The sequence below is a fragment of the Rhagoletis pomonella genome, unplaced genomic scaffold (assembly GCF_013731165.1).
Source record: "Rhagoletis pomonella isolate Grant_MI unplaced genomic scaffold, Rhpom_1.0 Rhpom_scaffold_00011, whole genome shotgun sequence".
NCBI classification, from domain to species: Eukaryota; Metazoa; Arthropoda; class Insecta; order Diptera; family Tephritidae; genus Rhagoletis; species Rhagoletis pomonella.
In genome coordinates this window covers 2,216,022-2,238,261 of record NW_023458565.1, presented here as the reverse complement: position 1 = coordinate 2,238,261, position 22,240 = coordinate 2,216,022, and the positions used below count along the sequence as shown (strand labels likewise).

The following is a 22,240-nucleotide window of genomic DNA, read 5'->3' as shown; positions in this document are numbered from 1 at the left end:
TGGTGGATCTTAAGCAACGATCAAATAGTATTTGTTAAATATCTGTTGAAAAAACTCGATCCATCACTAACGTTTTTCTACTTTCTTCTTCACATGTAAAAAATAACTCAAAAATATAAAAAACGAATGCAAAAAAGTGTAAAAGTGTGGCAATAAATAGCTTCACTCGCATCTGGCTTCTCAGATTTTTGAATTGCATACGCTTTAATTTGAAAGTACTCGTGAAATACTTTGAAGGAGTATGAAACTGGACAATGATACTCTCAACTCATCTTCGCCGGGGTCCTTTGTGTCCTTAGAACTATTTGCTACATCCTTTTCTTTATTTTTAAGTTATTTATTCAACAAATTTGTAGAGCTTGAGACCGTTTCTAATGAAAAAATTTTGTGAAAAAGTGGAGTTATTTATTTAATTGAATTTCAAAAAAAGTATCAAAACTTTAGAAACTGCAACTTTTGCACAATTCGCAATTATTCGCAATGAAGAGTCAGTCTGAAAGAATGAATGGCAAGTTCCATCTCTTCGAAAGGTTTTTTTGTGTACTTATGGTAATCGCGACCGAACCACGACTGACCCACCCCATACAGGACTTTTTTCATTATTAAGACCGCAGAAAGGCTGCTAAGGTCAAAGTACACTGATTGGATCCAATTTGAGAAACATACGTATTACAAGCAAGGATCTTCGAAAGGATGATTATATTTAAGAGCCAGATTGATAAAAAATTTATGTTTGCGATTTAAAAAAATAATAAAAATAATAATAAGTTATTTACAGTGAGCTTTAAGATACAGATGTATAAATATTCTATAAGAAAAAACTCGGTTAATTCGATAACAAAACTCCGGTTTATTCGATGTGAGCAAATCCGGGCAATAGTCAACCAAAAACGATAAAATACATGTAACTCCAATTCTCACACTTTTGTATCAGGAACGGTTTAGAGGAATTCCTTTTGACTTCACATTTCCTCGCACACTCAAGATTTTCCCATATTCGAAAAATCACGATTTAAAAAAAAACGCTCAAAAGTTTGTTAAACCCATGTCCAACACCCTAGTATTGCTACTCTTATTTCTTTCCGGCGTTATCTGCAAATACAATTAGGGGATTCACAAGACGTGTTAACCGTCGTAAAATCTTAAGCTTAACACTTGTTTATGTAAAATAGCGGTTAAAATGGTTGGGGGGTTGGCTAATTATATATTCTTTATCAGTTTAAAAGAATTTCGGTTTAGTTAGAAATCCCCTAAAACCATTTTAATTAAAAAAGATGTTAACCTTAAGATTTTACGACGGTTAACACGTCTTGTGAATCCCCTAAATAAGTATTAGGTATCTAAAATATTTTTTCATTCACTCCTACTCTATTCCAACTTTAATTTTATTCCCATTCATTTAGTTCGTGATTTAAATCGATCTCCGCTGGCTTCACGTACAGCTAAGCGCCTGTTTCTATGCTTTATTATTCGTGCAACAATGCTAACCTCACGCGCTATGGCACGCAGTGTTGCCATTGGCATTGTGCGATACAGCATGAAGACTCAGCTGACATACCTATGTACATATATACATATATACGTATGTATGTATGTATTGTTGTTAGCAGCACAAATACCCTGAAGTGAAGGCATTGTCAACGGCTTCGCGACATTATTCCCAACAATTTTGTGACTTTTTATATGTACTTATGTATCTACATACGTATGTTGATTTAGCACATACATATGTACATACATACATAGTTTTTGGCTAGTTGTTTTTTACGTCGCAGTCGAATTGTGCTGGGCACTTTTTTTCTGCTATTCACTGATTGTTTTGTTGTTGGTTGGTCCGTTATGCGTGTGACGCGGTTATATTGTGGTTTTTCGTTTCGGAATTTACGACTTTCCCCTCAGTTGTTGGCGAGTGTGTAGTAGGTGTATTGGCCGGCATTGAGCGAATGTTCGTTTGATGTTCTGGTTTTGCGGTTGTGCGAAATTTTAGCCACAAACTTGACAGCTATGGCTTTGGATGCTACATACAGGGTGGGCCAAATAAGACCTACCTATGTTAAACGCGTATAATTTCTTTATTTTTTATTATTATTGTTTATGTTCTTTCTGAATATTATAGTTAATCTTTTGGAAAATCATAATGGATACTTACAGCAAGAGCACCAACAACTACACTACTACTACAAACGCTATTCGTCTTAGACAATTTTGTAGCCAAACAAATGGATTTTTTTAGGTAATGTTTTGATGTCGGATGAAGCGCATTTCCGAGCAGAACCGTAGATTGGGGGGCTCTGAAAATCTAAGGGCAAAACACCCGCACAAGTTACACCCATACAGATGCACTGTTTGGTGCGGTGTTATGGCCCAAAAAGTTATTGGCCCATATTTCTTGGAGAATGAAGATTGACAAGCTTTTGCGGCCAACAGCAGACCAGGCATCGTAATTTGTGGTTGCTACAAGATGGAGCGACTGCGCACACTGCCAGGCAAACTATGACAAACTAGGTAGACTATGGTGGGTCGTATTTGGCCCACCCTGTGCATATAAATTTATATGTATGTGTATATAATAAGTATCTAATTGTGTATATTTGACCAGTCAATCTGGTGCTTGAGGTCGAAATAATTCACTAACCGATAAAAACATATACATATAACCTTTCCCAGAAAACTATTGTGTTTAAAATAAATATAGAAATGTAATATCTCTCAATTTGACAGGAAATATTTTTAATTACATAAAAACTATTGGCAATTAGCTCATAGCTTTTTATATCACTGACAGTTTTTTTGACATCCATCGTATGGATATGGAAGAACGGGAAGTATTAAGCTGCAACTAATCACTTTTGCATAATCAATTATTATTTTGTTGTTGTTAAGTGACACCAAGCGCGCGTATACGTGGCGTATGCGTAACATTTTCTACTGCTCATTTTTCGTACAAAAAAAGTTAATTATGTAACTAAAAAACCAATCGTTCAAGTAAGCCAAACAATTCCGGGAAAAAGCTTAACTAATTAGTCCTATTATTTTCCACTGAGTTTATGTGTGTAGAGAGTTCCTTCCTCTGTACAGCCATATTTCATCCATCTCGATCCGATGACCGAGAATTGCCAATAGTTTTTAATTAAATTAAAATTACTTCCGTCAAATTGAGTGAAAGTACTTATATTTGATTATTTATATCAGAATAACTTTCCGTTCTTGTCGGCATATTATTTATCAGTTAGGGAATTGAAGGGGTTAGAATCAAAAGGATCTAAGTAAGTCTGATATAGTTTTGAGAAAATTAAGGTTAAAGTTGAGTACTTATTGTAAATTTTGGGTTAATGCATTTGAAATGATTATTGCCTAAACGAATGCAGGTTAATTAACTAATTCAAAGAATGCTTACTGCAGATGGAAACAAAAAACTGAAATATTTTTTTTTGTGTCACTTGGATCCTTTTACTTCTGAGTACCTACTTAGGTAAATTTCTTTAAGGAAATAAATGGAAAAAGCTTATTTTTATGAAAATCTACATTTTATTATGTAAAAAAGTTATTATATTCAACAATTACTCTACTATCTAAATATATCTAATCATCGTAATCTGACAAAACGCTGCCGTGGGCGTCATCCGATTCTGTATTTTTTTCTTGAACTATAATCGTCTTTAGACTTTGCTTCTTAGAACTTTTGTTGTTTGCTTTTGTCTCATGGGAAATATTTAAATAAAAATCTTGATGAATACGTGGAATAAATGGTAGAAGTTGAGTTAAATTTTCCCATTTGAAGTACGGAATCTTGGGTGGAGTTGGATATAAGGGCTTAAACACATCTTCATGACTTGAAATGACTTGGATCTCTTTGTCACTAAATAAACACTATATTTATACAAATATGGGTTAACATATATTTTCAAAAAAATTTCAAAAAATTTCGAAAAAATTTATTCCTGTTATGTCTTACATTTTATTCCGGCAGTTGTTTTCCGCTTTATGCTCCCAAGCTAATATTTAAGCATTAAATCCTTTCTAACACGCTATTCCACCCATGTTTATTCTGAGCCAGGGTAGCAAAGAAGATAGAACGACCAAATAAATGTATGAGTTTTATAATGATGCATACATTGCATAGATCAGCTTTGCCTTAAAAATCGATCATAAAACTGGAAACTTTAATAGTGGAGTGTTCAAGCAAGCTGTACTTTACGGGCAGCATGGAGCGTACAATTACGAATATATTCGGCCGAATCGCCCGAAAGATTAAAGAACTCAATTGTAAGTACTTTCGTATGTTTGTATATCAAAGGCCTTTTTCAGTTCTTCCTACAAAATTCCTGTAGTTGTAATTATTCTTTATTTCTCCAAGAAATATATGTAGTTAGGAAGGTGTAATTTTTTTTGTGTTTTCCAAATTCTAATACCTATTCAAAGCCAGGCTCAGATATACATATACACAATTTAGAGCCCCCGTTCTGATTTTGGTCGGTGCGTAACTCAAAAACCGCAAAACTTCAAAACCCGCGAATTTCCAAAACATTTGCCCACCTCTGAAACCCATTCGAATTGGAACATTGTAAAACAACTTTTAAAAGCCGCATGATCCAACCAAATATAAGCAACGCTGTGGGTAATAATAATAATAATAATAGATTGGCGCTTACACATATGTTAGTGTTTGGCCGAGCTTCTCCTCCGATTTGTGGCGTGCGCCTGGATGTTGTCACACAAAGCGGAGGGACCTACAGTTTTACGCCGACTCCGAACGGCGATTGTATTTTTATGAAAAGCTGTTTTTCATGGCAGAAATACACTCGGGGGTTTGCCATTGCCTGCCGAGGGACGACCGCTGTTAAGAAAAAACCTTTTTCTATATTTTTCGCGATGTTGCTTTGACCAGGGCTTGAACCCAGGTGATCATGTATGAAAGCGCGCACTGCTTACCACTACACCACAGCGGCCGGCAGCGCTGTGGGTAATATGGAACGCAAAAAAAAAATCAGCTTACAAAAAACCATGGTTTCTGGGCACTTTAAGAACGCGTTGCCGACCCAAAAAAATGTTTATATTTTGAAATATGTTGTACATCAAATTAGGAAATGGACTTTTAAAAAGCGCATGGTCCTAAAAACTTACTAAAGAGAATTTCCGGTACTCCTAAAAAATGTATGTATATAGTCCATTATCTAAAATAGTTCTTTAGGGTTAGGCTCATTGATGTTTTGGAACATCTAATAAAATGTGTATATACAGTGGAGTGCAAAGGCTACCTTTTGAAGTGTATTGACGGTTATCCCTCTTCTTTGTATTAAATATGTGGCTTGTAAAAAAATTGTTTGAATACGAATTTGCAATAATTTCAAACTAAGACTTTCTTCTCCTCCAAAAAAAAACAATTAAATAGCGGAACAAACGTTGTTAGTAAATAGAATAGTGAATAACTGTAGTCCTAGAATTACCACGCCCATTTCTGGAATATTCTTTGATTGTAAAACAATGTTGTGGGACGGATGTTATTAACGAAGGTATATTCTCCCGAAATTCACAATAAAATCGCCATTTTATTAATTTTAACAAAAATCTTCCCAGAGTCCGCAATAAAATTAACAATTTTGAGAAAACACATTTTTTGACAACTTGCCTAATATAGTTGTACCTAAAATGCGTCTTAAATATTAACAATGGCTGAATTTTTATAAATATCTTTTAAAATTCTCAGAGCTAAGGCGGACTAACCATTCATGTACGTACAAATACGTACGGAAAAATTTTTATTTTTTTTTTTGTTTTTTAACCAAAGAACGCATGAATAAATAAGCATTTATAGTATATATACAAGGCGAATTCATACAAGGTAATAACGGCAGCACGAAAACAAAAAACTACACTAACAAACTATGCGCACAAAGGCAATGAGAACAAACAAATTTCCAAAAAAAACGCATCATTTTGACAATCGGCGCAATTCACCTTGAAATCAGCTGTTCCAGTATCTAATGTCTAAATTCGCCTTGGTGTGTATATGTATAGAAAAAGAAAAAAATGTGAGGCCCCCTTAGCATCGCCTTTATTAAAATTCATAAGTTTTCCTATGGAAATACACTTTTCAGAAATACCTTTGAAACCTTTACCATATGAGAGGTAAATAGAATATATAAAAAAATTCCTTTTATAGGTATGTTGCTATTTTATTAAGTAATAAAGAATATATCCCACAAAGGATGTTGTTTTTATTTTATTTACTTTTTAAATTTCATCTGGAGTTATGTCCGCTGTTCCCTGAATATATAGGTTCCTCACCTTTCTCGAAATGTCTATTCAAAAAATTCACTTTTTCACAAATTTGCATAAGGTTGCTATTCACCGCCCAGTCATCCCACATTCAAATTAAATACTTTGTGTTTCACCAACCACAAACACCACGCTCAATTCATGACTTGTAGCTACATAATATGTGCATATGTATGTATGTCGTCACTTCGTTGCCATTTCCAGAGCTGACCGACAGTCTGAGATGGATGTGCTCGCATCATCAACTGCATTCATAGGTACATACATATGTACATAGATACACTGAAGCTTTGTGCATTTGCATTGTGGAGTGCAATATTTGCTATATACATACATACACCGCCCCATTTTGGCCTGTGAGGCTACAATTTCGTGTGCACTCGACCAAATTTTAATGGCATTCAGTGCATTGCCGTGGGCGCGGTTATGCTGTGCACCGAGCAACGGCTGGATGGAATAGGATCAGTGGCCTGCTTTGCCCGGATCTGGCCAGCGGCGACTTTTACATAGTGAGTAATTCCTGCCAGCCTGGATGTGTGGCTTGTTGCATGCAAATGCACCAAAACAATTGCAATCCAGCGGGCATGCAGCTGACTACCTTGCATGTGTTGGTGAATGTACATACTTAGACGAGCACATACTCATATTATCCTCTTACTTTCCGCTCCAGTTTCGGTTGAGCGCTGTGGGACAGGATAGTAATGCACATCCTGGCATTCTGCTTACATAGGCACACGCCATTTTATAGTCATTGTTCTGGTATGTATTGTTTTTGAAATGTTCAATGAGTGTGTATTGTTTCGCTTTTTGGTTTTGTAATATTTTTGACTACATTTCGATGGGCATGGCATAGTGATGAACTACATACATCTAAAAATCATATTTGGGCCAGATGGAACACATTGACTGGAAGTTTGCGAACGCTGAATTTCAATCAAGTTTTCCACTGAATAAGTTAATTATCTGCGAGCTGTAGGACTTAATATTGCTGAGATGAGTTTCCTTTAAACCATTGTTTAAGTTTTGGGGCATAAGAGCCAAATTTTTAAATTACTATAAAGTGTAGTATGTAAAACACTTACTCCACGTTCGAAGTGCTCATTAAGTTTTTTAGGACGACCCTGTTCCACCCCCTTATTTATTTATTTATTTATAAAGGTCGTATGAGTATCATATTTTTGAAGCTGTTGGAATGGACGGGATTCATAGCAACACATTTCATATACTGGGCCGTTGGAAAGGATTAGCTTCCAAGCCGCCTCTTCTCGATTCCACTTTACGGGCAGGCGATCTGAATGGACGAGATCCAGAGTCTGTAAAATCTTATAAAATTTTCGTTCTTAACCACCTTTCCAACGGATCGGTCTATCCAGGACTACTAAAAATAAACATCTTGGACTCGATTTCCTTTTTCTTCTTATTTGGCGCTATGCTGCCTAAGCGATTGGCCCAGTTCAACAAAGCCGTTTTTCTTCTGTTCCAACTGACGCCGATTGGTTTTTACATCGCAGTAGGGGCCTCCCTCTTCCTCTGCTACAGCGGCTTCCGAGTGGAATACTTTCAGAGCTAGAGCGTCGGAGTCCATTCGAATGGCATGGCAAAGCCAGCGGAGCCGCCGCATTTTAATTCACTGCACTATGTCTATGTCATTGTAAATCGCATGCAGCTCATCGTTCCCTCGTCTTCCCATTCGCTTTGCTTCCATATTCAACTTGGAAAAGGCAGAACAGACTTAGTGGTTCTTGTTACCGATGTTGTCAATGTCAGCGGCATAAGCCCGCAATTGCACCTCTTGTAGTAAATTGCTCCTGAGCGAATCAGTTATGCAGTTCTTTTTATCTTCTCTAACATAAGATTAATGAAATCACATGAAACGGATTCGTCCTGCTCGGCTCGGAGAGATCTTTCCAGATTTTTGAGGAGCTGGTGGTATTGTTCAACGTCTTTTACACAGCCGTATCGGGTTCGCAGGGATGCCAAATTCAGACACCGCGGCGAATAAGCAACTCCTTCTAAACTTTTGTTATACCTGTTTTTGTATTACTTGCGTTGAATCTGTACGATCCAAAAGCAGTTAAATTCCCCTATCTAAATTTTGCGTTAGCTCACTTTAGATCTAGGTGTGCGATATAGCCTGAAGTCGCATTGCGAGTACTCATTTATTTAGATCAGTGATAATCAGAGAGAGAGAGAGCTTTTACTCTATGTGCACCCATATATAATCTACAGAAAGCTTTAAAGCGTTCAGCGCACGGGCGCTATTTTGAGCATCATTGATTTACATCGGTGATGGGCACCGCCTTGCACGCGGGCAAAGTTCTTTTAAGCTTTCTATACATTTTCTATAGTCGCGAGCAGAGTAAAAGCTCTCTCTGCCCATCGCTGATCAGTGTTGCCAGAACTTTTTGGGCCGACCGGCTAGATTGGCAAAAAAAGCGGCTAACAACGGCTAAAATGTTTAAGTGAAATTTCAAATGATTTATTTAAATAAATCGCAAGAAACGAAAGACTAGTTAACACCATTAATTTATATCGAGTGTATATTCCTCATCATCAAATGAATCACTATTGTATATATCACCTGAATTCATTAATTTTAAGAGATCGTCATCTACAGTAAAATTATGGCAGCATTTTTCTTCACGTTTTAAACCGTATCTTATATATAAAATAGAGTTTAACGTTTTAACGCACATTGGATTTCTTTGCTTAGTTTTTATTATATTCATTGAACTAAATATTCGCTCTACTTCTGCATTACTTATAGGCAAAACAAGAAAACTAAAAACTAGGTTGCAAAGGTCAGCAAAAGGGTTTTCTCCTAGAGCATTTCGAATTTGATAAACTTCGGCCCAAAATTTTACAGTTGAGTCTAAATTACTCCAGGTATGTAACGTTAACCGTTGCCATTGCATCTCTATAGATGTTATTTCGTCGTCATTATATTTGTGTTTTTGTTGCTGTAGTTGAACAAATACTTTTGGTTTAATTACTCTTAATGCATTTCCAACCGAAAAAAGTAAATTTTTTTTAGTGTGGCAATATTTGTAGGGAGGCGTTGGCGTAATTCCTTTATTAAAGAGATAATAAAATAGCGACCATTTTCTCGAATTATTTTCTCGGCTTCGTGGTCAAAAGCGTTTGTGCTTACTTTTGTTTTTAAATACTCTTCAAAACTGTGATAAAACTGAGGAAATGGAGCAAGGTATGGTTCCAACGGGAAGCATATAGGATCAAATGTGTCCGCGCTAATAACCACTAGGGAGCATAGATGCGAAAGTAAAACATTGAGTTCATTAAAAATCTTCATTGGGTCTGCATTATTGCTTTCGAACAACTTGTTTACTTTTTGCACCTGAAAATTAGGCAAATAGTAAAATCGGCTAAAAACGGCTAACTTTTTTTTACAAACCGGCTAACAAATCGGCTGCCGGCTAGATCGAATTTTCTCCGGCTAGTTGCTATCAAAACCGGCTAAATCTAGCCGGAAAACGGCTAAAATGGCAACGCTGTCGCTGATATACATACGTGCGATTCATTTCCATTAATTTTCAAACGCTTTATATTGTGTCCTATTCAAAACTCTTTTCACTGGAATCCTGCGAAGCGATTGATTGCCTAAGTATTTTAAATGTTTCTTTAAATAAAATTAAAAGAGAAAAAACTCAAAAGTCCGGTGGCAAAAAAAAAATCAACAGGAATTTTTCAATAGGTTATAAAACTGTTTACCCAAAAATTTTCTAAAAATTTTGAGAAAAAAGTTCGAAATTTTGTTGAAAATTTTTTGAATTCTTCTAAATTATAGCTTTACTACTTGATTTTTATGATATTGGTTAAAGCACAAACAATATTCTTATACAAAAGTAGTAAAAAAAAAAATTATTTGAAAAACATTGTAAATATTAAGAAAATAAAAAGCGGTTTTTTGAGTCACTCCAGTTGTAGTTTGTTTAGATGATGAAGTTTCGTTGTTGTTGTTGTTGTAGTGGCTTCCATAACCCCGCCCAGATCGGTTAGTTTCATTTTTGCCTTTAGTTTCATCAGTTTCGCTTTTGGTTGAAGGAAACCGGGAAGCAGTCATTAGTATGATCTCAAATATCATATCATTAGTTAAATAAAAAGTTCGCTAATAAAAAAATTTAATTTTTTTTGAAATAACTCAAAAAAGAACAAACCTATAGTTTTTATGAAAATAACTAAAAAAAAGTTATTGGTGGATATTTTCCAGATTTGGTAGATTTTTTCAAAGTAAATGGTAAGTATTTTTGTACATCAGTGGCAACGCTAGTTGTGAGTTTTGCTTTCGGAGTATACTGCATTTTCTCACAGTTACAGAATTCAGCCCCTGGTTATAACTATTTCAGCGTTCTCAACTTCTAGGTAAATATTGAAAAAAAAAATTGCAATTTATCGAAATAAATTGAAAAATAAGTAATTTATCTAAAATAATACCGTGGCAAATACTGCGGCAAGGCGAAGCGAACAACGAGAAAAAGGCAGAAATGTCAAGTGGATGAATACTGGGAACAGCGAGAGAATGAGAGAATGACCGATAAACTTCAGAATTTTCCTCGCACTCATGGGAGCGCATGTAACTATATAAGGCCGCTACCACAGTGGTAGTCAAGCTACCAGTCAGTAAGTTGCGAAGCTATAAGCAAGTTGCGGAGCAGAGTAAATTGTGTCATCAAGTTTTGTAAGCGTTGTAATTGCTTTAACGAGTATTTTAAAGTGTTTGTTGTACAATAAAGTAAATTGTACTGTAATCTGATCATCGTGAGCGTTTATTTAACAATCCAGCGATACGAGCCGCAAGGATTTTGGGAAATCCGTTATGTATTCAAGTATAAACGTAACAATAATTTCTGTAGACTGAAATAGATAAATAGGAACAGCTAAATAAATATACATATAGATAAATGATTGTGGTACTACCGTTCTACTGATGCCATTCAATAAAAAAAACGCACTTTTTTGTTTGTTTTTGTTTTTATCGTAAAGTTTTATCATTTACTTTTATTTATTTGTTTAAAATTTTATATACTCATTTATTCTTCATATACGTTTAAATGTCTTTTTTGTTTTTATGTATTTTGTATGTTTAGTGTTCACATTAGTTTATTTCATGGATTGCATTATTTCCATATTTTCCAATTGTTATTTGTTTTGGTTTTTTGTTAATGTAAATATTGTAATTGTATTTGTAATGTCCATCGAAAATAATTAAAAACACCCATTTAAAACTGCTGCTTTTGACGCATACATACATATGTATGTATGTATTTATTTGGTTTCTCTTGTTGTTTGAATTTTCTGCATGAAGTTCTGTCTATTTTAACTTATTTGCTTAGTTGTGCGATGATGCTCCGATGTACACATGTATGTAGGTATTCGTATTGTGTTCGTGTGTGTTAAATTTAAATATTTCGAGATTTGCTACATCAATTCAAACTGTCACTATTAAACGCTCAAAGGTCTATATTCAATTCTATTTAAGAGTATTTTGATGCTTTTGCGAACGAGGAAAAAAAAGAAAATATGGAGCTGGATACGATTTGCGAGGAAAAAAATTTTAAAATTTTTTTTTTAGGTTTTGCAAAGCTTTAAATTCTAAAGATGGTTAATAGAGAGAGAGAGTGGATGAGTATTTGTGAGTGAGTCTTTTTTATTTTCTTTGTTTGTGTGTATGTATGTATGTATTCATCTTTTCTTTACAATATTTACAGATTTTCATATTTGAATTATTTAAAAACGGCTACAGTTGTTGTTGCACTTTAAAAGTGTATTATTTTTCGTTTCCCTTTGTGAGTGAGTGACAACTGCTTGCTTTGCTTGACAATTATTTTGGCCTGACTTTGAAAAATTGAAAAGGAATGTAAGAGCTGTTTACTGTTGCTGATTTTTAAAATAGTATTTGGTTTTGTTTTTTAAATAAACCATAAAGCAAAGGGAGTGTGGCACAAAGTCAAATGAGCATACTTAAATCATATATAATTTCTGGAAATAATCAGCCAATTTTGAAATGTTTTCTTTGCCCTTTAAGTCATCGCATTTTTTCATTGAGTGCCTGCAAGCGAGCGAATTTTCTTGAAATGCATTCTATGTATTTATGGTTGTGTGACTTCGTTAAAGACTGTTGTAGCTGTATAAGATGATGTTTACTTTGTATGTATGTGTGTGTGTCAAATTTTCTGTCAGCATAGAAATGCAAATATTTTATTTATTAACTATTATCTGTAAACTTTTTGGTAATTGGGGTTTTTTAATTGTTTTAATTTTTGTTTTTTTTTTACTTTCATAGTAAAATCTACTTAATGTGTTGGATTTGGCTTTTTCCTTATATCTTTCATTGTAAAACAAATATAATTTCACCTTTTGTTTCATTTCCTCTCAATACTTATGTATTTGTTTTTGCCTCCTCCTCGTACTGTATCGTATATAAGTAATAATTCTTAATTTAAATTTTTGAATCTTTTACTTTTTTAATTTTAATAAAATTTTAATTTACTTTCGGTTCGTACCATCTGTACCACTGTCGCTCGTACGCGTTCGGCCAGAATCACATAGCTAATCGAAATTCGTGCCTCGCGTTCGTCCACATTCGGCTCTTGTTCGGACGCATCTGCTGCCGCCAGTTCGAGTACACACTTGCTGTTTTATTTAACTGCCACATCCACCTAACTTACTTTATGTATGTATATGTATAATTTTACTGTCTTTTATTTTCATTTCAATAATTTCATTTCTTTTGGTTTTTGTAACTTTTTGTTTTGGTATGTAATTGCAACTCTTCTTTTTTAGCAACTCTTAATGTATATATGGTATATAAGTCTGTTGTATTTTTTTGTTTTATTTATTTTAAACGTACTTTTCAGTGTTTACTATTTTTGTAATCAAGTTGTGGAGATCTCTATAAATACTTTTTAAGTGGTAAGGGTTTTCACTGTTATTTATTTATTTATTTATTTGTTTTTTCCTTTGCTGCAGCTACGCATTGGTTTGGTTAATTTTATTTAACGTTTTAAGTCTGATCTTAGTTTACCTTCTGTTTTTTTTTTTATCTATTATTCGTTTCACTTCTTTGCTTTGTTGTATGTAAGTATTTGTAAGAAGTCTGTCAGTTAGTAGTGTTTTTGTTTGATTTTTAAAATTAAATGAACTTTCCCCTTTTTGCGAATTTCATTTTTCTGTTTGTATGTGTATTTATGTATGTGGTGATACGAGTACTTGCATGCGATTTAGTTTGCATTACGTTTCAATATTTTCAGTTTTATTTTTCTTGAATTCAAATTGAAACTCTTCGCTGGGTTGGTAGTGTACTGCCGGGGAATTAGGCGCGTGCTTTGCGTACACCTGGAACGAGAGAAATTATGGCATGCAATTAATAGTAAAAAATTACAGGTTGCCAAAAATTTTATTCAAATAAACATATTAATTTTTTGAAATATAAATATAGGTAGTAGGGTGATTGACACGGTTTTTTCAAACCAGGTTTTTCCGAAGTTTTTCGGCGTTTTATTTTTTAAACCGTGCTTTTCGCATACGCGTGCCTTTTTTTCTAAAGAAATATTCAAGCAATCACGACCGCCCTTAATCATACAAAAATTTAAGAAATAACGAATTAAGCGTCTCTTAAATGCGTCTGTGTACCTTACTTGGTAAGTGGTAAGCACTCACATGCTTAGGTAGATAAGAATATTGTAAAGATAGCAAACACCAGCTCACGCAGACAGCTAATGCGTCTGGAATTAATTTTCAAGTTTCCAAAATTTTAGTATTAGCATTTTTGCGCAAATTGCCTGATGGTCTTTCTAATTCGATGGACTCCAACTCTTTCCTTGCTCCGACAAAGTTTTCAATCCATATTGAATTCAACTTCAACTCAATGAGCCTCATCGAAAACTCTTGGATTTCCCAACCAATCAAATTTAAACAATGATAATTCCTTGAATTCAGAAAACCTCGATGAAAATTCTTAGATGACACACTGAGAAAAAACAAAATAAACCATAATGATTTTGCTCAAAACAAGCTTTTGTTAACTTTGAACAGATTTATTTCTGGAGATTTTTTTCGTTTGAACACAATTACGTTGGGCACTTCACAGATACTTTTTCATAATTAAGAAAAACTGAAAATAAAATTTTTTAATTATATACTCCGCCTAATGAGATTTGAACCTGGACACTCTAAGCCGCAATTAATTTTAGCGAGCATTTTGCGCACTCAGCTACAGGCACAACATGTACATAAGTGTGCTTTCAAATGTTCGCTTTGAATCAAAACAAATCACGCGATTGGTACATTTGTTCAAATTTGTGTTCGATATTTACGGAGTGGCGTTGTTTGGAAAAATTTTTATTGGGCTGAACTCATTCTCTATGAAAATTTCTACACAACACAATCCTGTGATCGGTCGAACAAACTTATTTTCAAGTTACTAATCTAACCATTCTACTTCAAATAACTCGAAAACCGGTTTGGAAAAAAGTCGAGTAATCGAACACCCTACTAGATACTATATAGTAAAAATCATGGCCACTGAGGAGAGATTTTCTCAAGTAGCGCACTGGTTATTAGTTGCACCAAAATTCACAAATTTACACCAAGGTATACACCAGTATACTACTTGAGTTCTTGAATATTACTAAACACGAAGAAAGTGTGGAGAGATTATATTCAATGAATCTTCTTTGATGTTTGAATTAGGTTTTATTTGAGTGCTTTTACAGAGGGATATTATTAGATATATATAAATACATACTAGATCCAGTGTCGGACGGTTTCGGCTTGGCCAAGGGGGTTTCGCGTAATTGGAACTTCGGGCTTGACAACACCGGGTACCCAGTGAAAGGCCGCCAGTTCTTTAGTCGAGTGGAGGCTCAACTGGCAATTCGGCAACCCGGCTTTCGGCGGGTTCCGAACACTTAGTACGGCAGAGGTATAGATGGGCCTCGAGCCCTGCCAAGGTGGTTACTGTGTCTACCCCACACTGCCAATTGGTAAGGTAAGGTGCTTGCATTTCAAGGGAATTGATCCGTTGTGCTATAGGCCACCGTAACCTCACGGCTCGTTTTAACGACAGGTACTAACGTCTGCCTTTTACTACTTTGAACTCAGTATGTAATTCAGCAGAAATAAGTAATCTATTAATGAACCAATATCACACCTTACATGTTCGCCCTAACGTTTTGTGTAGCAGAATAAATGATAACACCTGTAGGGAAGTCCCGTGGAGTAATTGCAATAATGATGCATGATTCTTGACCCTTTGCGCATTCTGACCGCAATTATCGGGAACGATGTAATAGGAATTGTTTTTTTTTTAATATTACAGTCTCAAGTACCCATATTTTAATGTTTTTTTTTCACAAGTCAGAGCTGAGCTCACCCAAAATTGCTTGAGCGGTTATACATAGCGTCATTGAAGAACAAGTTAGTCTGACCAACACTTTATAGTCAGTTCCAAAAATACAATATTTTTTTTTTCAAGGCTGCATCGCATCCATAACTGAAGTCAAAATTAGCTTCGACTGTCGTAGTTTCAACTCTTCGTCTTTGGAGTTTTTTTGTCACTAGTAAAATTGTCTAACCGACAGATTAGTTCTCGAAAAGCCTGTCTGCTCTGACAAAACTTCGAAAAAGGAGGTGTAACCAGCTAAGATTTTTTTTGTTTTCTGCAAAACCGGTAAACGGTTATAGACATTATTATTTATATGTGAGAGTCATTGAAGTTAGCGTCAGTGCAAACGTTTTTTAGATTATACATTTTATCTTTATAAGTGAATTCTTGGTACAAATTGAATTTTTTTTTGCCACTTCCCTAATTAGAAGAGGAGCTAGGTGTTAAAACGCTTAGCTAGTAAGTTATAAATTCGCAGCAGTTAGTATTCATTTTAGAGCCACACCTTAGCGTCAAATACGAATACCAAAAATAAACTTCTGTCTAATGAAGTTCATGTTCCAGGAATTTGCAAGTAATTTGTATCGAACCCACAGCCATTATCTGAGCTGAATAAAGCGAAAGGGTCATTAACTTGGGGAAGTTATGACGGAGCGTCCCACTACGCTAGTGAAAAATAAAAACGAAGAAGTAAAATAAAAATTGAATTTTCACTGATTAGAAAAACATGAAAGCGATGCGCATAGACTGATAAAGCAAATAAACGTTAGCTGCAATAGCTGCTAATACTTATGTAGCATGTTTCGGTTCGTGAAAAGTCGCTGTCCATTCATTATTTGCCAGTCACGCCATAGTATGTATGCATGCACGAACTTCTGCGGAAGAGCAGTCAAATGGGTGTAACGTGGGCAAAGTAAATAAATAACAAGGATAGCGAAGAGTAGGGGAAACATTGGCTAGACAATGTTTGATTTCCTTAAAATAATATATCGACATTGGTGTCATAACACAGTCTGTGAAAAAAAAACTGGCACGAATTTTTACAGCTATTAAGACTGTTTATTCTCGTTTCATACTTCGTTTTGGGCTCGTTCACAAACCCAAAGGGGTTCTGGTAAAAGGAGTACAATGCTCTTTATATATATAAAAAAAAAAAACTAGTGCTTCACCTATAACAAACTAGATTTTCCCCTGTTTATAGCTTAGAGAAGTTTTGTGCAATTAAGGTCTCGAATAGCGCATTTTAAACAGGGAAATATATATGTAGTTTGTTTTAGATAAAGCACTATGTATAGGTAATACAATTGTAGGGTGCATTTAACCCAAGCCCACCCTAACAATTTTTTGGGTGGATTTTTCTCATGCTTTCTTGTCAAGCAGTTACTTTAAAAGCACTGGAAACACACAACCTTGCGCTTTTCAATGAATATAAGATTATTAGAATCCGTGGAAAACTGTACAATTTGTGACCAGTGTTTTGACCAAATATCCCGATTTCCCGACATTTTGATCATAGCTTAAGATTTCGAGAGTATACTCGAAATTCTGCTAGTGCCAAAATTATTTTTTTAAGAAGTCTAAACAATTTATAACTGTATGCCTTTGGTCAGAAAGGTTGCTCAAAAGTAATTCAAATGGTGGAACAAAAAATATTTATCAGCAGAGTAATAACAACCCAGTGAGAAAATGTAATGTCTGGGAAGGCAATAAGCTACGAAGAGATGCAAGAATTTCTACACAGCGATGTCATACGAAAGAAATGTGGCGCATGTCGCTTTACGAAACTACAAATAGAATTGAAGCAAAAAAAAAAATATATATATATAATAACATGTAAAAAAGTCTAAGTTCGGGTGTAGCCGAATATTAGATACCCGGCGCAATTATTAAATATAGTTTTTTTCACCTTTCCGAAAACTACCGCTTCGTAGTAAGCAGGGGATGTTTTATCCCTATTTTAGCCCTTTTATTTTTGTAGTATGGCATAAATGGGTATTTTGACTATTAGTACTGAGGACTTTCTGATGACAACATTGAGGGGAAAATACTCAATTTTTTCCCATGGTCTGAACAAAAATCAATACTTTGATAAGCACTTTTGTGATTAGTGATAATGATAATATGACCACTCATATGATAATCAGCTGTCTTGTAGGATATTATTATGAAATTTAAAAGCCAAAAAGGATCAAAAGTCGCATGAATTTGTTAAAAATTTCCAAAATTGGTGTCAGGGAGATTAACTCTCCAAAAGAGGTAAATTAGGAATTAAGTCGCACAAGGGTAACACTGAGTGACACTGTATATATGTAGTCATAGTATCTTGCTCCAGTTGCAGTGTGTTCTAATTAATTGTCAATTAGAATTCACTAATTCGACTCGGCGCCATGAGCAACGATATGATTATGCTTTGACCGCACACGAAATATGCTGTGCATTCCCTTAGGAAGGTAGATACTTACTCAAATAGATGACAATATGTATACAAATTTATACATGTGAAAATATACCAATTAATCTTGACTTGTATACGTTCATTAATTATTAGCCAGTTGGGTAGAGTTTTGCCAATTTGGTTTTATGTAGTGTTAATAACTTAAGGGATATTCATTCCGCTTATATGCATAATAACTAACGCGTACATCTTTTTAGCACTCACTCACCTTTATCCTTATTTTTGCGTTGTTCCTTGGCGCTCTTATCCTTGGATTTGCCAGGTTTGCAATTCTTCTTGATGACACGTGTTGCTTCGCACGATGGATCGCTAGTCGCCTTTAATTTATCAGCGCGTGTCATTTGCCCAGTAGCACATTCAGACCAGGAACCCTTCTCATATCGGCAGGCTACGCGTGTGCAGAATTAATTGCAAAAAAAAAATAAAAATGTAAGTAGAAGAAAATTGGTTATTGTATTCAGTAATGATGTACGTAAGTAACTAAAGAGTAAATTTATTAGAATAATTAAAGTCATTTACCTAAATGTATGTTGTAGCAAAGATAAATGCATTGCCATTTAACCACACACATTTCTTAAGTATTTGTGAATACATATGGTTAGGCCGAGGAGTTGTGCTATTTTAAATTTATTTGGAAATATTAGCTGAATTCAAGTGAAATACCGCAGGGATTCTAAGCTGGCTGGCTTTCACCGTTCTCGCCGCTATAAATACCTTATAGCTGAATAAAGTGCTGAAAGCCTGAAATGTGATGGACGCCTAAAAATACTTTTGTTAAGTTAAATATACTCTAAAAGCTGCAGGCCCATGATGTCCGTCATGCTGAAATGTCAGGAGAGATTTGTCAAATTTCATGTTCGCAGGGAAGCGCTCTTATCACATCCTTTGTCTTTGTATCAGTGTGCCTAGCAGACGGGGAAATTTTGTGTACCGGGTTTTGCAAAATCTGGTTGTAGAAATTAGTAATGCCATCACTATGAAAGAATTCGCATTGCGAGTTTTTGTAGACGTTGACAATTCCACCCTCGTTAGCATATGCGACTTGGCTCCAATGCATGGTGTAGAGGGTCAACTTTGTCTAGAAGTGATTTTTAGTTCACATCGAAAAATAAGCGATAGTGAAATATCGATCATCACTATTAGTTGAAGCCAACGCAGCATTTTCGGACGGAAAAGAGCTGGATTATCTGCGGAGCTGTTTAGAGGGGATGCACAGTGCCGCCTAAGTGGGCAAAAATCGAAAAATTCGTTGTCTGCAATGTGAGCGTGTTTGGTGTTTTTGTTTAGGCTTTTTATCCACTAAAAAGAATTTAACAGAAATTTCCTAATAAAATAAATTATATGCCGCCGGGAAGCCACTAGCCAAGTAAAGTATAAATTTTATACTAAGAATTTTTATAAACTCTTCACGAAAACAAATGTGTAAAAATACATTATTTGAAATAAAATGTTGGTTTGACATTTTTTACTTCCATATAGATAGTAGAGCACTACAGGAATACAAATTTTGGAATAAAATTAAATACAATTTCAGAAAAACAAACAAATTAATCAAAATTTCAAAAAAAAAATTTTATGGAATGAATAAAAAAGATATGTAAAAATATGTTATTTTTTTAATTTATTTAATTTTAATATTTAATAGTACGGGTTTATAACTTTCGAAAGAGGAAATAATGGGTTTTTGGCTAATGCATAAAATAATTTTCTGATTTTTTGTCAAGTACATCAGATCGGCACGATTCGTTATATTGAAATCTCAAAATGAAGTGTCAGACTAAAATGTTTGACCTGTAGACAATAGAGGTTTTTTTAAAGACCTGCCACCTGTTAAAAATGAAATTCAAATTTTTTAACAAGTTAAATGAATTATTAAGAGATGGGTATCAATCGAAATGTGTGTGAAAAGGGTTTATTTCTTAACTACATGTAGAGGGTTGCCAACTCTTTAAAAAATAAAATTCCCCTTACATTAAATTAGGTAATTGAAATAGATAGGTATCACCATATGGTAGTCAGGCGAAAGAGGTTTGAGAACGTCTTAGCTTGCAAATATTACGAAGAGTGCTGCCACCTGTTCGCAAAGTCAAATTTATTTAATTCCAAATAATAATTGTTTCAAACCAAAGGATTACGATATCGTATTTGTTATTTTATTACAAATGCATACATTGTCAATCAGTGATTTGTTCTGATTACATTCCTTTTAAATTACTGGACTCTTAAATTTACTCAGGAATGTTTTTACTCTTCACCTATTTCTTGCTAAATATGTCAAAATTTTTCTTTTGTGTGATATATCAATATCAATATACATATTTCTTACATAATATACCTTTTCCCTTAATTAATGTGAATTTGATTTTTTAAACATGTGGCAACTCTTCTACGTGTCGTTTAGAAGTAAAGCGTTTTCAAACCCGTTTTAATTGATTCCCCTATATTGTAATATCTAATTCACTTAACTTATTAAATAGTTTTAATAAAATATGCAACAGGTGGCAACCCGTTAAAAAAAAAAAAAAAATATTGCACATCTACAGGTCAAGCCTTGTCATTTAACACCACACTTTTGAAAATAGGAGTAACTATATGTACATATACATACATATAAACTTTCACTACAATTTAGTTTATTACAAATATGACTTTATTTTCGTACTCAATTAGCTTAAAGCTCTTAATACAGCAACTTGCTTGGCATAAAGGCCTACTCGATCGACAAACCCCTTCTTCATCTTATCACAGAAAATATCCCCCATAAAACACCACAAAATAGACCATTTGAGACTACTTAAATGACCAAAAGGCATATAAAACAAAAACTATACTCGCAGCAGTGGTAATAAAAAAAAAGTTGTTGGTTATTTGTGGTAGCCAAGTTTTGGTCTAAGGACGTAAATTCTCATACAATGTTATGCTCGCAAACAATTTAACTACAAAATTGGATGCTTCCTCACAGTGCTGTGCTGCATATGCACGGATAAGCAGAAATGCGTGCCTATGAAATGGGGCAAATGACTGCAACTATGGAGATGTGTGAGTGTTTCTTTAAGCAATAAAGACCGAGATCTGCTGCATACATATAGCAGCGAAATTAATGGTGCATATGTGAGAGAGTGCGTGCTGCCGCTTCCTGTACAAGGCAGGAAAAGCCCAGAGGAAACGAGTTAAGGCACTATCTTCGTACATAAACACATACATAAAAGGAGATACTAGTATATATGTAAATAGCCGCATATTCCGGTAAACGCAAATACAGTGGTCGAAAAATTTATAGCCACATCAAATATTGAAAAGTTTTCACTAGTTCTGTTTTTTTTTGTTATTTAATTTTGTTTTTTTGTTTATAAAAATATTACTAATTTTTTAACAAAAATCAATAAACTTTGGTAAAAATTTTGAGCATTTTAATTAGAACTCTCAACTTCTATATTCTCGAAAACAATTTGCTAAGTGAAAAATGATTTTAATTTTTTGAAACTCATGTGGAAATTGACAGAAAATTAAAAATCGTTTGCTTTTAAATTGCTGGGGAAACCGGCTGTTAGAAAGATTTTGAATACGAATTTTTTATATCACTCAAATCCAGTATAATGAAGTACAAGTGTCAAATGGCTAACAATTACCGTTGAAAATTTTGAAATTTTTTCGAAGGTGTTACGGTTTTCTTCCTATAAAAATCAAAAGTGTTTATTCATTATATTGAAACATGTTAAACAATTAACTATATTTTTATTAAAAAAAAAATTTTAATTAAAAAAATAAAAATGTCATGCGGCTATAATTTTTTCAATCACTGTATATATCCTCACTTGTACATGTGTGCGCTACGTGGCGGTAGTTTCGGTAATAAAATTTAAACGAAATCCTACCAATTTACATTTTACAATCTGTGTCGCCGACCATCGTTATCAGTGACAGCAAATGGTCCAAACGATGGATGGCCAGTTGTTGGGCGAACGACCTGTCGCATAGGCTTGCGTAAATGTGGTTGATTGGCGTGCCACGCCTATGGCAGAGAAGACGAAAAATATACATTAGTATGTACATACATACAGTTGTCCACAAAATAATAGGAGTGCGATATTTTGACCAGTTTT

The 22,240-nt window shown here is 34.4% G+C and overlaps 2 protein-coding genes across 2 annotated transcripts in view; one reads left to right on the top strand and one right to left on the bottom strand.

Moving 5' to 3' along the window:
- Window positions 1-22,240, top strand: part of LOC118747283 — a 207,388-nt gene that overhangs the window by 86,059 nt on the left and 99,089 nt on the right. The gene's annotated exons all lie outside the window — the stretch shown is intronic.
- Window positions 12,561-22,240, bottom strand: part of LOC118747284 — a 59,391-nt gene continuing 49,711 nt past the window's right edge. Inside the window, exons 5-6 of the mRNA XM_036481287.1 lie at window positions 18,346-18,525; window positions 12,561-13,632 (exon numbers count right to left, since the gene is read on the bottom strand). Of these exons, the coding sequence (XP_036337180.1) occupies window positions 13,610-13,632; window positions 18,346-18,525 (203 nt within the window). The 3' untranslated portion in view covers window positions 12,561-13,609. The remainder of the gene's footprint in view (window positions 13,633-18,345; window positions 18,526-22,240) is intronic.